The 11,656-nt window shown below is 30.1% G+C and overlaps 2 protein-coding genes across 2 annotated transcripts in view; one reads left to right on the plus strand and one right to left on the minus strand.

The window, feature by feature from the left end:
* Positions 1 to 44: 44 nt before the first annotated feature.
* On the minus strand, positions 45 to 4,056 carry LOC122569132 (nuclear pore complex protein Nup85). Its single transcript, XM_043729684.1, has 8 exons — positions 3,894 to 4,056; positions 3,184 to 3,616; positions 2,716 to 3,095; positions 2,321 to 2,640; positions 2,038 to 2,255; positions 1,728 to 1,946; positions 1,531 to 1,630; positions 45 to 1,460 (listed from the first exon to the last, which is right to left on the minus strand). The coding sequence occupies exons 1-8, from the start codon at positions 3,921 to 3,923 to the stop codon at positions 1,250 to 1,252; spliced, it is 1,911 nt and encodes a 636-aa protein (XP_043585619.1). The 5' UTR covers positions 3,924 to 4,056; the 3' UTR covers positions 45 to 1,249.
* An 808-nt stretch (positions 4,057 to 4,864) lies between these two features.
* Positions 4,865 to 11,656, plus strand: part of LOC122569793 — a 103,907-nt gene continuing 97,115 nt past the window's right edge. The window contains exon 1 of the mRNA XM_043731384.1: positions 4,865 to 5,366. The gene's annotated coding sequence lies outside the window, so the exon portion shown is untranslated. The remainder of the gene's footprint in view (positions 5,367 to 11,656) is intronic.

Genomic DNA, 11,656 nt, shown 5'->3' on the forward strand with positions numbered 1-11,656 from the left:
TAAGGAAGACATAGTAATTTATGTATACGAAAGAAAAGCGGTCATTTTCCTTTTTTACGTAAAATTTATTCAAATTTCGGATGCACAAGGTAAATATTTGTAAAACCAGATTTGTAAAAATAAGTTATCTAAAAAGCTACAAAATACATGATTTTTGTACTTTTTTTACATTTCTGCTTACAATTATGTTAATCAATTAATTAATTTTTATGTACACGTACTGTATATATATATGTCTTGTTTGTAATATTTTATGATCAGATTTAATTTTAATTCTATCTGTTACTAATGTTGAAATCTATGTTAAAAATCGGTAACATTGGAAATTATACGAAAATGATAATACAAGCTATATTGACCTCGAAAAACCTATATTATTACACCTATGTTGAGTGATACACCTCTGTATACCGCGTTTGTGGTATTATGTCTGATATTACGTAACGTGATTACTGACTTTTTTTATCAATTGATTACATTACATATAGTGCATGATAATAGCACTATATGGGTAGCACTATGCAATTACTTTTACTACCATTGAATAGATTATTTAAGTTAGAATATGTAATCTTTTTTTGTAGATACACAAATTGCAAATTTTTATGTAAGTTTTTTTGTAATAGTGCATATTATACTTTAAGATAATAAGATTATTTGTATTTTTATATGATTATTTGAAATTATATCCGTCTTGAAGAATTAATGTAATTTGGTATGTATTAAAATATGATTCAATATTGTGTATGTTAGTTATAAGTGAGAATAAACCTTGGTCCCAATATCAGATGTGTGAAAACCAATGAATTTTTACATGTAATATTTTTATAGTTTCTTATATGTATATGAATAAATATTAATAATAGTATTCTATTACTACAACTACTACTAATATATTCATATTTTATTGGAAATTTACTTTTACTTTTTATTAGAATTTTATATATTCTATTAAAAATCTATTTCTTATTAGATGTTTATCACAACGAAATAGTGTTAACAACAGCAAAAAAAATCATATTTGAGATTGAAATGTTAATGAAATCCATTGTCATTGTTATAAATAATTTTAATCGTACGTAAAAATCGTATATGTAAAAATATTTATTTACAAGATTTATCGTTAAATTTTTAATATTAAGAAGATGTACTGTGATTTAATGGGATACATCGATGATTATGCATGGAAATTCTTTTTTAATTAAAAAATTAAAAAATTCTTTAATATAATAAATTGATAATAAATCTTCTAATGTTCCACTTGGCAGCCTTCAAGACTCAATGCTCGAGCTAGGTTCCTAGCAACGGCTAGTCGGAAGATTTCAATTTTATTTTGAAACTTTAGATCATCTCCATGTGCTTCTACACAACGTAATAATTCAAAACAATCACTGGAAGATAAAATTACATCTTTGGCTTCTAATAATGGAATAGCATCCGATAAAAGAATCGACCAAAAGCTGAAATAAAATTTTTCTATTAAATTACTTTTCAATTTAAAGTTTGGGAGTAGACATATGGATAGCTTACTATTTTGGTGTTAAATTTGAAACTAAAAGGGACACTAATAAACTTGCTGCTTCTTTAAATTCTCCAATGCTATACATTTGATGAAATTCGCAATACTTTCCTATTGTAAAAAACAATAAAAGTTATAACTGAATAAGAATTCAACCTTTTACTAAAAATTTGCTTGTTTCTCAACTCAAATTCTAAAATTGATTTACCCAAGAATGTGAGTCTATCACTAGCCATCATACAAAAACCTAAATTTTCTAATAAGTCACGACAATCCAATTCTCCGTGTTCTGCATAACGCTTCAAAAACTGATCTGCAATATATGTTATAAAACCACTATCTTGCGCTTTTAATGCCCATGCAAGTGCATTTCCCAATCTTCCTTGCCTCATAGATTTTAGTCCTTGAATTTTACAAATGCTAGTAACTAACAAAGAGAATTTTTAAATATAGTCAATATGTTTTATATTAAAATGAATTATATATATGTACATAATAATTTGAGAAACAATATCAACCTATATGATCCATCTTATTATCTCGTGCTATATCAAGAATTTTATTTACTCTTGCTTCTGACCCCATTGGAAGTGACTGTAGCAGTATTTCTAGTCTAGCTAAGCCTTGAATAGGACAATGTATTAAGTAACTTGCACCACATTGCCACAAAGAATGATGTGCCATTAATGTGCTCCCATATTCCAATATAAGAGATTCATGAAGTTGACTGCTAACTCTAATAAAAAATAAAATAATTCTCTTTCGCCAACTTTATATAACATAAATTATGTACTAACTTACTTTATTTGATCCCTATCCAATATTTTAAGTTTTCCACAAACATATAATAGATCTACCAAATGAGTAGCAAACCATCCATTATCACCCATATATTGTATTTCTTTAATAACATGGTGTAAGTTGCTTTCCATAACAGCACGTATAGCATTATCAGAAGGTCTATTAGCTTGCCATCTTTTGGAAATACTATTAGCATGATGAGAAAGTTCAGGTTGCTTACAACATGGAGAAGTATAAAATAACTTTGCTGCCAACAGTTCATACCAAGCATCTGTATATTGTGAAAATTGCCACAATATATCTTGTTCTCCTGCAATTAACTGCATTAAATGTTTTTAATAATTTAAGTAACATTATGTCATTGTATTTGTACACGTATATATTTATATAGATACCTTCATGATCATTTCTAAGTATGTATCAACGATAAAAGTTTTACTATTTAAATTTGAACACAACTCTAGTTGCCAACGTTTCCAACATGTAGTAAATCCATCTATAGAATAACCGCCATACACATTATAGATGGGCATTGTTTTAAGAATATTTTCTGCCATTACGAAAGCAGGGTGATCTGCTTTGCTATGTAATGCTAATAAAGCTCTTACTAAATCTAACTTTCCGTGTAATGCACAGCCTATTACAGCTTCCCAATAATTTGGATACTCCAAATCAGCACCGATTGTCTTCTGAGCTAATATTTTAACTGCTACAAGTTCTCTAGATGGAAAGTGAAATCTAATCCATTCTAACAATTGTGGTAATACTACATCACCTAAATTAAAAATATTATATATTAGGATTTCTCGATATATATTTGCCATTTTCTGTTTTTAATAAATAATTAAAACAAAATAATTTACCTGGTATTATATCTACATAAAGGATTTCGATCAAGTGCCATATACATTCTATTTGATAAAAAATGGTCAGAAAATTTTCTAGTGATTCTTTTTTATCAGTCAAACATTTTCCACATATATCTTGCAAACTTTCTATACATGCTCTTAAAATAGACCTGTATTGCTTGCTATGTTTTAAAAGTTCTGGTCTAACATCTCCAGAAGATTTTATTTTTTGAATGGACAGAAAGACACCATTACTTTCGTTTACTAATTTACGTAATTGTGGAGAAAACAGAATTACTTCTGGCTTTAAAATATGTACCGTTGGCTCATATTTCTTTGAACTTTTTTTAGTTGAACTTTGAAATTGTTTATTCATATATATACTGATTCTGCTACTATTTACCCAACTTCCAGTAATACATAGATGTTTAGGAATATTTGGAATATCCTACAAATAAAAGATATCTTTCTTAATATATTTTTATGAATGTAAAATATAATTAAAATATAAAATATGATAATATTAAAATGGAGTAAGCTATATAACCTTATACATTTTAAATAACTCGTATAAGAATAAAAATATTACAATAAAATTATAAATATTTTATCATGCCAGATGAGTTTTATAAGATCGGGACAATATTAATCGTATTAAATGAAAGAAATATAGGTTAACTGTTAATTCAAAGCATACATGTGATTCACGAAGTTTTATTACTTACGATTGTAGGAGGACTGTAGTTTTCGTCCATACTTAATACAAGAAAGAAACTATTAGTCCAAGTATACTTTACTATATAATGACATTCACATCAATTTATTCGTAATTAACTTTATTATTTCTCCACAGAGTTAAATGCACGGTATTGTCAACTATTGGTACCTGTATTTGATTGGGAAACAATCGATAGATCGTATAATTCTGTACTGTATCTACATATCGATACTCGACAAATACTATCGATAATATGAAAAGAAACATTCTATCGAAACCTACAAAGCCTATGTACTAAACATACCGAGATCTTAAGAAGATTCAAAACTTTGGCAGGATATATAAATAAAGTTTTTGTCTCATAATTATATTCAACATTGTATTTTATACGTAAAAGTCTATGATTTCATACTTTTGATTGATAATTATCTGTAAATATATAGCCTGAAATTGGCGGGAAAAGAAACATCGATCAAAAAGATCAAGGTAAAATGTAATACCAAAGCGTAAGTAGCTATTAAAATATATTTTCATAATAATTATTATTCACATTAATTATTTATTTTTAAATTAATTATAATCAATAATTACATCCTAATTTTTTTTAATTTTAGAATTTTATAATCTCTATCGAAAATCAATATTTTTCAATATCACTCGAGACATATATATGTATACTGCATATAATTGGATCTATCATATACATCGAGTTATTATCAATCAACGGAACTATACACTATATAACTTATTTCAATACTCATTACACGAATATCAAATACAAATTGAACATTCATATCCAATAACGTTTGTTCATAATTATAAATATCATTTACAAATTAAAGTAATACAACGTTGCTAAAACGAAGGTTAGTTCAGCAACATTTTTCTAAGCTTTTGTAATTTTTAAGCATAACAAAGCACGAGTCAGTCTCACACACAAAATTCTTAGCAGGTCGGGTTCACCATTGGCGGTCGAACGTAGCCGAGGAGAAACGACCCTTAACACGATCGTGGATATCGGGTTGTGCACGAATAGCTTGAGCTTGCGCGGTGCTTTCGAAAGGCGCGTCCTGGCTCCGTCGTCTGATCGCGGTTGGGCTTTTATTCGTCGTCGAGCTTTCGTTGCTGGAGCGTGCGCGTCTCTCTCACGGTAGCGAAATAAAGAGAGAAGAAAGAAGGAGAGAGTGGTCTCGTTCGCGTCCGGCCGGGTCACCACGTACCAATCCCACAAGTAGCAGAGACGCTGTATCCAGGGAGGTTAGATATAGGGTCGTTTCGTACGCGAAAATGTAACGATCTCAGTAGTGGGGCCGGTTGTCTGAAAATTTGGTTTAGACAGAAGGGGAGAAAGAGGTGATATTCCTTTCCCCGCGTCGCGGCTCGCGAGTGAAGCATCTTGCAGAGGGGATCCATGGCGTGAAGCATCGGTTGGTTCATCCAACTATTTCTACACGGAAGTCTGAAGCTCGAGAAAACTCAGGTAAGTGGATACGCATATACCTCCTTCCTGTTTTCGTTTGTTCATCGGGTAATCAATTGCTCGGAGAATTTACGATCTACATAGTTGCTTCGCTTTCTTGCCTCGCTACCGGCTTCCTTGACCATTTTCGTTTGTTCGCATAGATGGGCAAACGCTCGAAATCACTTGCTATATTGTATTTGAACGAAAGTTTGTTGCAATTTGAGGAAGAGCCATGTTTTCAAAGGAGATGATATAATTTGATATCGGCTTTTCTTATTGGCTATTAGGAGCATGAGTAAGAATATCGAGTATATGAGTTTTTAAAAGTCGTGGTGATAGTCACAGTTGGCGTTTTGCGCAAAATTCCGCCCGACTGCGTGGTTGACTACGTACGACGCAGTACTTCGTTGGCCTCCCCTTTCACCTTTCGTTGATATGTCTTAATTCTAGCGACTACAGCTATACTTTAATACTTTTGCCAAAATACTCTATACATTACAATTTCGTATTAATGCTTGTTATAAATTTATTCAGAATTTTTACATATATATATATATATATATATATATATATATATATAACATATATATATATATAGATAGATAGATAGATAGATATATGAAAAATTAATATTAATAAATAGAATGAAACGAGACAAGATCAGAGTTACACAAATTTGTCTAATACTCGAAATAGTATTATGATTTATTAATCGATTATTGGACTTTCTTGTGAGTAGCGTCCGTATATGGAGTACATAGATTTCGTATATACATACAGTATGTTGTATCTTGAATTTTCGCAACAGGTTATGTTTGTAGAGTTCGAATAACGTATGAAACAGTATGCAAAAACAATTTACAAATCGCAAATAGACAATATCTGTCAATATATCTCACATAATTGAGTCGGTTTAAAAAATATTTCAGAATTACGTATTACCTGTATACTTTGAATCCACCAATTTTTATAGAGATTGAAAGTTCGATGAATGTCATTTCATTCTTGAGAAATAATTTGATTATTTCTATATCTATTACTAAACCAAAATACTATTATTTTAGAAACTACTAAGATACATAGAAATATCTAAATATTATTTTGTATTATTTTTCGATTCATTATCTACATAATTAAAAATTATGAATAATTTTTAATGATATTTAACCTGCAGCATAATTTAATTAAATGAAAATATTATATAAGACCTTGTTATCAGTGTATCCTAACATCCTTTACAAAGAAAACTATAAAATCGATGATTCTTTAAAAAAATTTTTTTAAAAAGATACTACATATCATTAAAGCAACAGGTTGTTTTAATCATGTATAAAAAACATCTTTTCTAAAATATTATTATATATAATATAATTTATTGCACTCTATCCAGGAAATAATTTTTTAATGAGAAAATGTGTATGTTGTGTTTCAAATATTGAAACAAGTTCTCTATAAAATTGATAAACCATTTGATATTTGTTTCACCCAAGGAAGTTACTTCTACTTTAACAAAATCAAATTTAAAGTGCCCTATTTTTGATGCAATGGGTAAATAAAATTGCTGTTCGTCAAGCGTCACATATCCTTTTTATTCTGTTTCTTAGGGTCATAGATAAGGGGTAGGTTAAAGATCTCTGAATACGTAAACACTACTTCGGTCGATGACTGCTCGGGGGTGAAACAAAATAACAGAAACATTTTCTTCACCTTGTTCCGCTTATGTCTTTTTTTTTTATTAAACGATTGGTGACTTCTTGGAAAACTGTTGGAAAACTGTTTTTTGTTTATTATTTATTGTAACATTTTGATTTTTATTTTATTTTATTTTTACTAATTGTAACGTAAATTTCTAGTAGTGGTAACTTGGCAAAGTAAATCTGGCAAAAGGTGTTTTACTTGATATAGCATAATACGAAATTAATTGAACGTATTATAATTGTTTTATGCGCTTAATTGGTTAGGAGGGTAAAATAAATTAATAAAGGCAACGGAAATGTACTGCAATTTTCTTTATTCCCTATAAACTATGGGACGAATGTGTGAAGTATGGTTGGGTCTCGTCATTCTCTCGGAATTCTTTAATTAACTTTGCATACAATGCTTCGGTGCTTTCCCCTTTCTAGCTGAAAATAAGAATATTTAATTAGAAAAATGTACGATACAGCGTATCGTATCAAAATTTATAGCCAACAGGAATCGTGATTATACAAAGTTTTAATGTATGTATTAAGTTTTATTCTGCTTTGTATATTTTAGCTTCCCTTGTTTTCCTTTCTATCTGTGGTATATAAAAATTTTGCAAAACGTTATAACAATTTTATATTTAGAAAACCTTCATTTTACGTCATAACGTTGAATATTTTTTAATTTGTTACTAATTAATAATGTCTCTGGGTTATAGCGAAATAAATGAAATATATACCTTTAAATTTATAAAAGTATAATTTAATAATCTTATAGATAACGCTCTTTACAGTAAGCTTTTTGATAAATGTTTATACTATTGCTAATTAATTATAATATATATTAATTATATACTATTATACATAATACTATTAATTATAAATTATAATTTGTGTGGATACATATATAAGAGAAGGAATAATGTTACGAAGGTTAATAAAAAAAATTCGATTTCATTAATATGGAAACTACGTCGATACCGTTTCGTTAACGAGTATATATATAAATTTCAGAATTTTCAAAATTACTTACTGTGAACTTCGTAAAATGCTTACCTAAACTAAATGCATGTATAGATATTTCCATGCATATAGGTAAACTCATTTTAATTTCGTCTGATCCGCAAACGATACATGTTACGAGTTCTAAACAATAGATTTCGTTACGAATTCTACATTTCTAGATTTATAAAACGAGAACATACTACACAGGTTATGGTATTTTACCCGTTGATTGATTTTCTGATATGACTTTTTGTATGACACTTAATACATTATGCATAAAAGATAGGCGACAAAAGATTTTCAAAAGTAAAAATACAGTAGCTTCTGGATGTTTCCGATTAAACATCATAGTTCTCTTTTATGGATGACCCATAAGTAATATCTGGCAGATATTATGACTTGTAAAATAGCATTTCATTAAATTGTCTGCAAGAAATATTCCATTGATTGTATAATAATTTAGATTAATACAGTTTGACGCAGTAAAACGGTTCATAAAGTGAAAATAAATTTAAACATTTAGGTATTATAACAGTGTTTTTAAATTATAGCCTATACATACAGGCGTATAATAAAAGAAAGAAATGATAATAATAACTAAAATAACATAATAAATAAACTAAACACTTTCAAAGATCAAATAACATGAAAATCAGAAAATTAAGAAAATTATACTTACCGTATCTTCGTTTCGTAGTTTTCATCTCTTTACTTATATTCCTAAATATTTTTGTATAAAAATCGATAGTCTACTTATAAATGAACTTCCTAGCCAGCGTGCAGTAACGTGAATAATTGAGAATCGGACGGATAAATTAAGCGATTATTGGATCAAACCGAAGAGGTTCGTCATATCGAAAGTCGAGTGTTCGGCACACATCATTCTCGTTGCGATCGAATTTTCTCCTCCGCTGTATCCTCGGTGTTTTTAGCCGCGGTACACGACCTAGCTCTCGGTCTCGTTTGATTTGATGGTGTGTCCTCTGTTAGCCGTGGATCTCGGTGCGCGTGCCTCTTTTGTCAAATGCATCGCGTCGACGCGATGAAACACGATGAATCCGGGGATCAAAAGAAACGGGACTCGGAAATGTCTCGAATACAACCGGTTCTATCGACTGCTCTAACCTTTTCCCTGCAATATACTATACGTCGCGACGAATGCAAACAGTTTCACCCTTCCACGGATTTCAAAACAAATATTTTCTTCGAAAGGAAACGCCGATAACGATACAGCTACTCACGAAAGTATTTGAACACTTATAAAAACCTTTTACAAATATATTGCGTATATTATAGGAAAGATTCTAAAATTTGATTAGCACCGTAATGAGACACGATTGTCACGATTATAGATGAGATGGATGTTGGATGAAAGTGCGAAAGAAGAAATACTCTTGATGTTCAATAAAAAAGGTTTATTTAACAATTAACAGTGAACAATCAATAATCAATAATCAACAATACGTTCCTCAAATGTGTTTGCTTCGCTATTACGCTAGACGCTGTTACGCAAACGGATTCTTTTCTTTGTTGCCCCTCGATATCCCCACTACGCACGCGTTTGTTACATGTCCTGACGGTTGCCGTGTATGTATTCTTCCGAATGTTCGGCGAAAAAACCGTAAGGATATCGATGGTACATTAGGCATGTCAGCCTTACGCTTTGAAGGTATAGCGCTTTATGTCGCGAAGCCGTCGGAAAGTTGCGTCGTCGAATGCAGCCACATATAAATAAAGCTATTCTAAAGATGTATATAGAAGTTAGCAGACATTTATTACAAGTATACACTTCATATAAATCACCGGAGTATTTGATCAGAAAATTATTGATCATATATACCAGAAAACCACAACATTTAATGAAACAATTTATAGCTATTATTCTATGTTTAAGACCACTATTCGTGCCGTGTATTAATTCTTTATATACGTTTTGTGTATGTTAGCAACGATTGTCTCGTAACTTCTATGAACATTTACATCGACTGGTTTCAAATTGCACTAATATAATTACAAACAGTCACACCTTATCATAGCGTTGATCAAACAGTTTCGTACAACACGTAATTCATAAAAATTTTCTGTCGTAAGGGTTCGGATAATTTTATGAACCATTGTATATTGAACGAATTGTACAGAAATCGTTTTTAGCTTTAGCATTGGAGAAAATCAGAACGGACATCGACGAAATAAGAAATTAGCGCTATGAAAACGAGGCGAAATTGAATGTTATCACTAACAGCTGGTCAAGACATATGAAGAAATCGAGTCTTTGAATTGAAACTTATTGTAGCAATGAAAGTTAACATTATTTTAAAAACGAAGATCAAATACAGTTGGTTCTGTGGACTGATTTAAGTATCTTGTCGCTGAAATACGTGTTGAATGTAAAAAGTCCTCCACGAGTTCATTGTATGTATGTAAATATTTTGTTGGCGGCAATCGTGTATCGTATATCGAATGAGCTATCGTGTGTTAGAGAAACAAAGAAATCGTATTTTAGCATTGGAAAAAATTGAGATGTGAGTTGGCAAAATAAAAAGTAGCATTGTTGTTGAAACGAAGCTGAGTTGGAATACAATCGGTTCTATGGACTGTTTTAAACAGTTTTTTTTGTTGGGACGCGAAGGTTTTCATTCTTCTATAGGTTCGGAATAAATATTTTATCGGAAGTCAAACGATGGCAATCGTGTATCAAATAAACTATCAAGTGTTAAATATACAGAAATCATGTTTTAATATTGGAACGCATGTATGTCTATAAAAAATATACAGAAATTGTATTTTATCATTGGGACGTGCGTCTAAATTGGAATACGCATAAAACGACTGATTTCGTTGGAAAAGTAAAAAAACGAAACTCAGTTAACGAAATTCAGATCGATTGGAATTCCTGGATTTAAATCGTATATTTAATGCGAAATGATTTATATTTTTTGTTCGCTCGTTCATTATACGCATGACATTAGGACAATACACATTTAAAATTATGTTTGATAATAGTACACATTGTTAGTAAACATTCTGCCTAGTTAGGATATTTTGACACTTTATTTTAAGATAGTTTTCTATTTTGAGAAAAATTATTTATCTGAGAATTTATTCAAGCAAAATACGGAACGCTACCTAATATTGAAATTAAAAAAAGAAATTTGAAGTAGCTTTTTTCTCTTGTAAGATTAACGTTTCGCTATAAAAAATTACGAGTATAATCGAGTGCGTGTAATTATCATTTGGAAGATAATTTTCGTTCCACATACTTCTCAATTCAATACTTAATTAAAATTGTTATAAAACTTATTTTTTTATTTATGAACCTAAGGAACGAACGTGAGACACTTATTATAATAGCTATTTATCCATAAATCAATATTCTTTATTATTTTAGTACGCATCATATATCGTTTATTTTATTTAAAACAGAACGTGTTAATCAACTATTTTTAGAAAGCTTTTCTTTTTCGTGAAAAAATTTCGACAGGCTCGAAAATTCGTGGAAATCAAAGCTAGTTATCTATTAAACTACGTATTTCTGCGTGTACTGCGTGAATTTCAAGATGCTGGATTTCAAACTCACGCTCATCTGTCGTTAATAGAAGTGCAATCGATTTTGAAGGACCA

Source organism: Bombus pyrosoma, linkage group LG7 (assembly GCF_014825855.1).
Source record: "Bombus pyrosoma isolate SC7728 linkage group LG7, ASM1482585v1, whole genome shotgun sequence".
In the NCBI taxonomy this organism is placed as follows: Eukaryota; Metazoa; Arthropoda; class Insecta; order Hymenoptera; family Apidae; genus Bombus; species Bombus pyrosoma.

Excerpts from the sequence above, each read along its gene's own strand:
- LOC122569132 (XM_043729684.1), bottom strand. The coding sequence starts at position 3,923 with ATGGACGAAAACTACAGTCCTCCTACAATC. Across the intron at positions 2,641-2,715 it reads ACTTAGAAATGATCATGAAG|TTAATTGCAGGAGAACAAGA; the intron begins GTATCTATATAA and ends CATTTAATGCAG. Across the intron at positions 1,461-1,530 it reads TCAAATTTAACACCAAAATA|CTTTTGGTCGATTCTTTTAT; the intron begins GTAAGCTATCCA and ends ATTTTATTTCAG.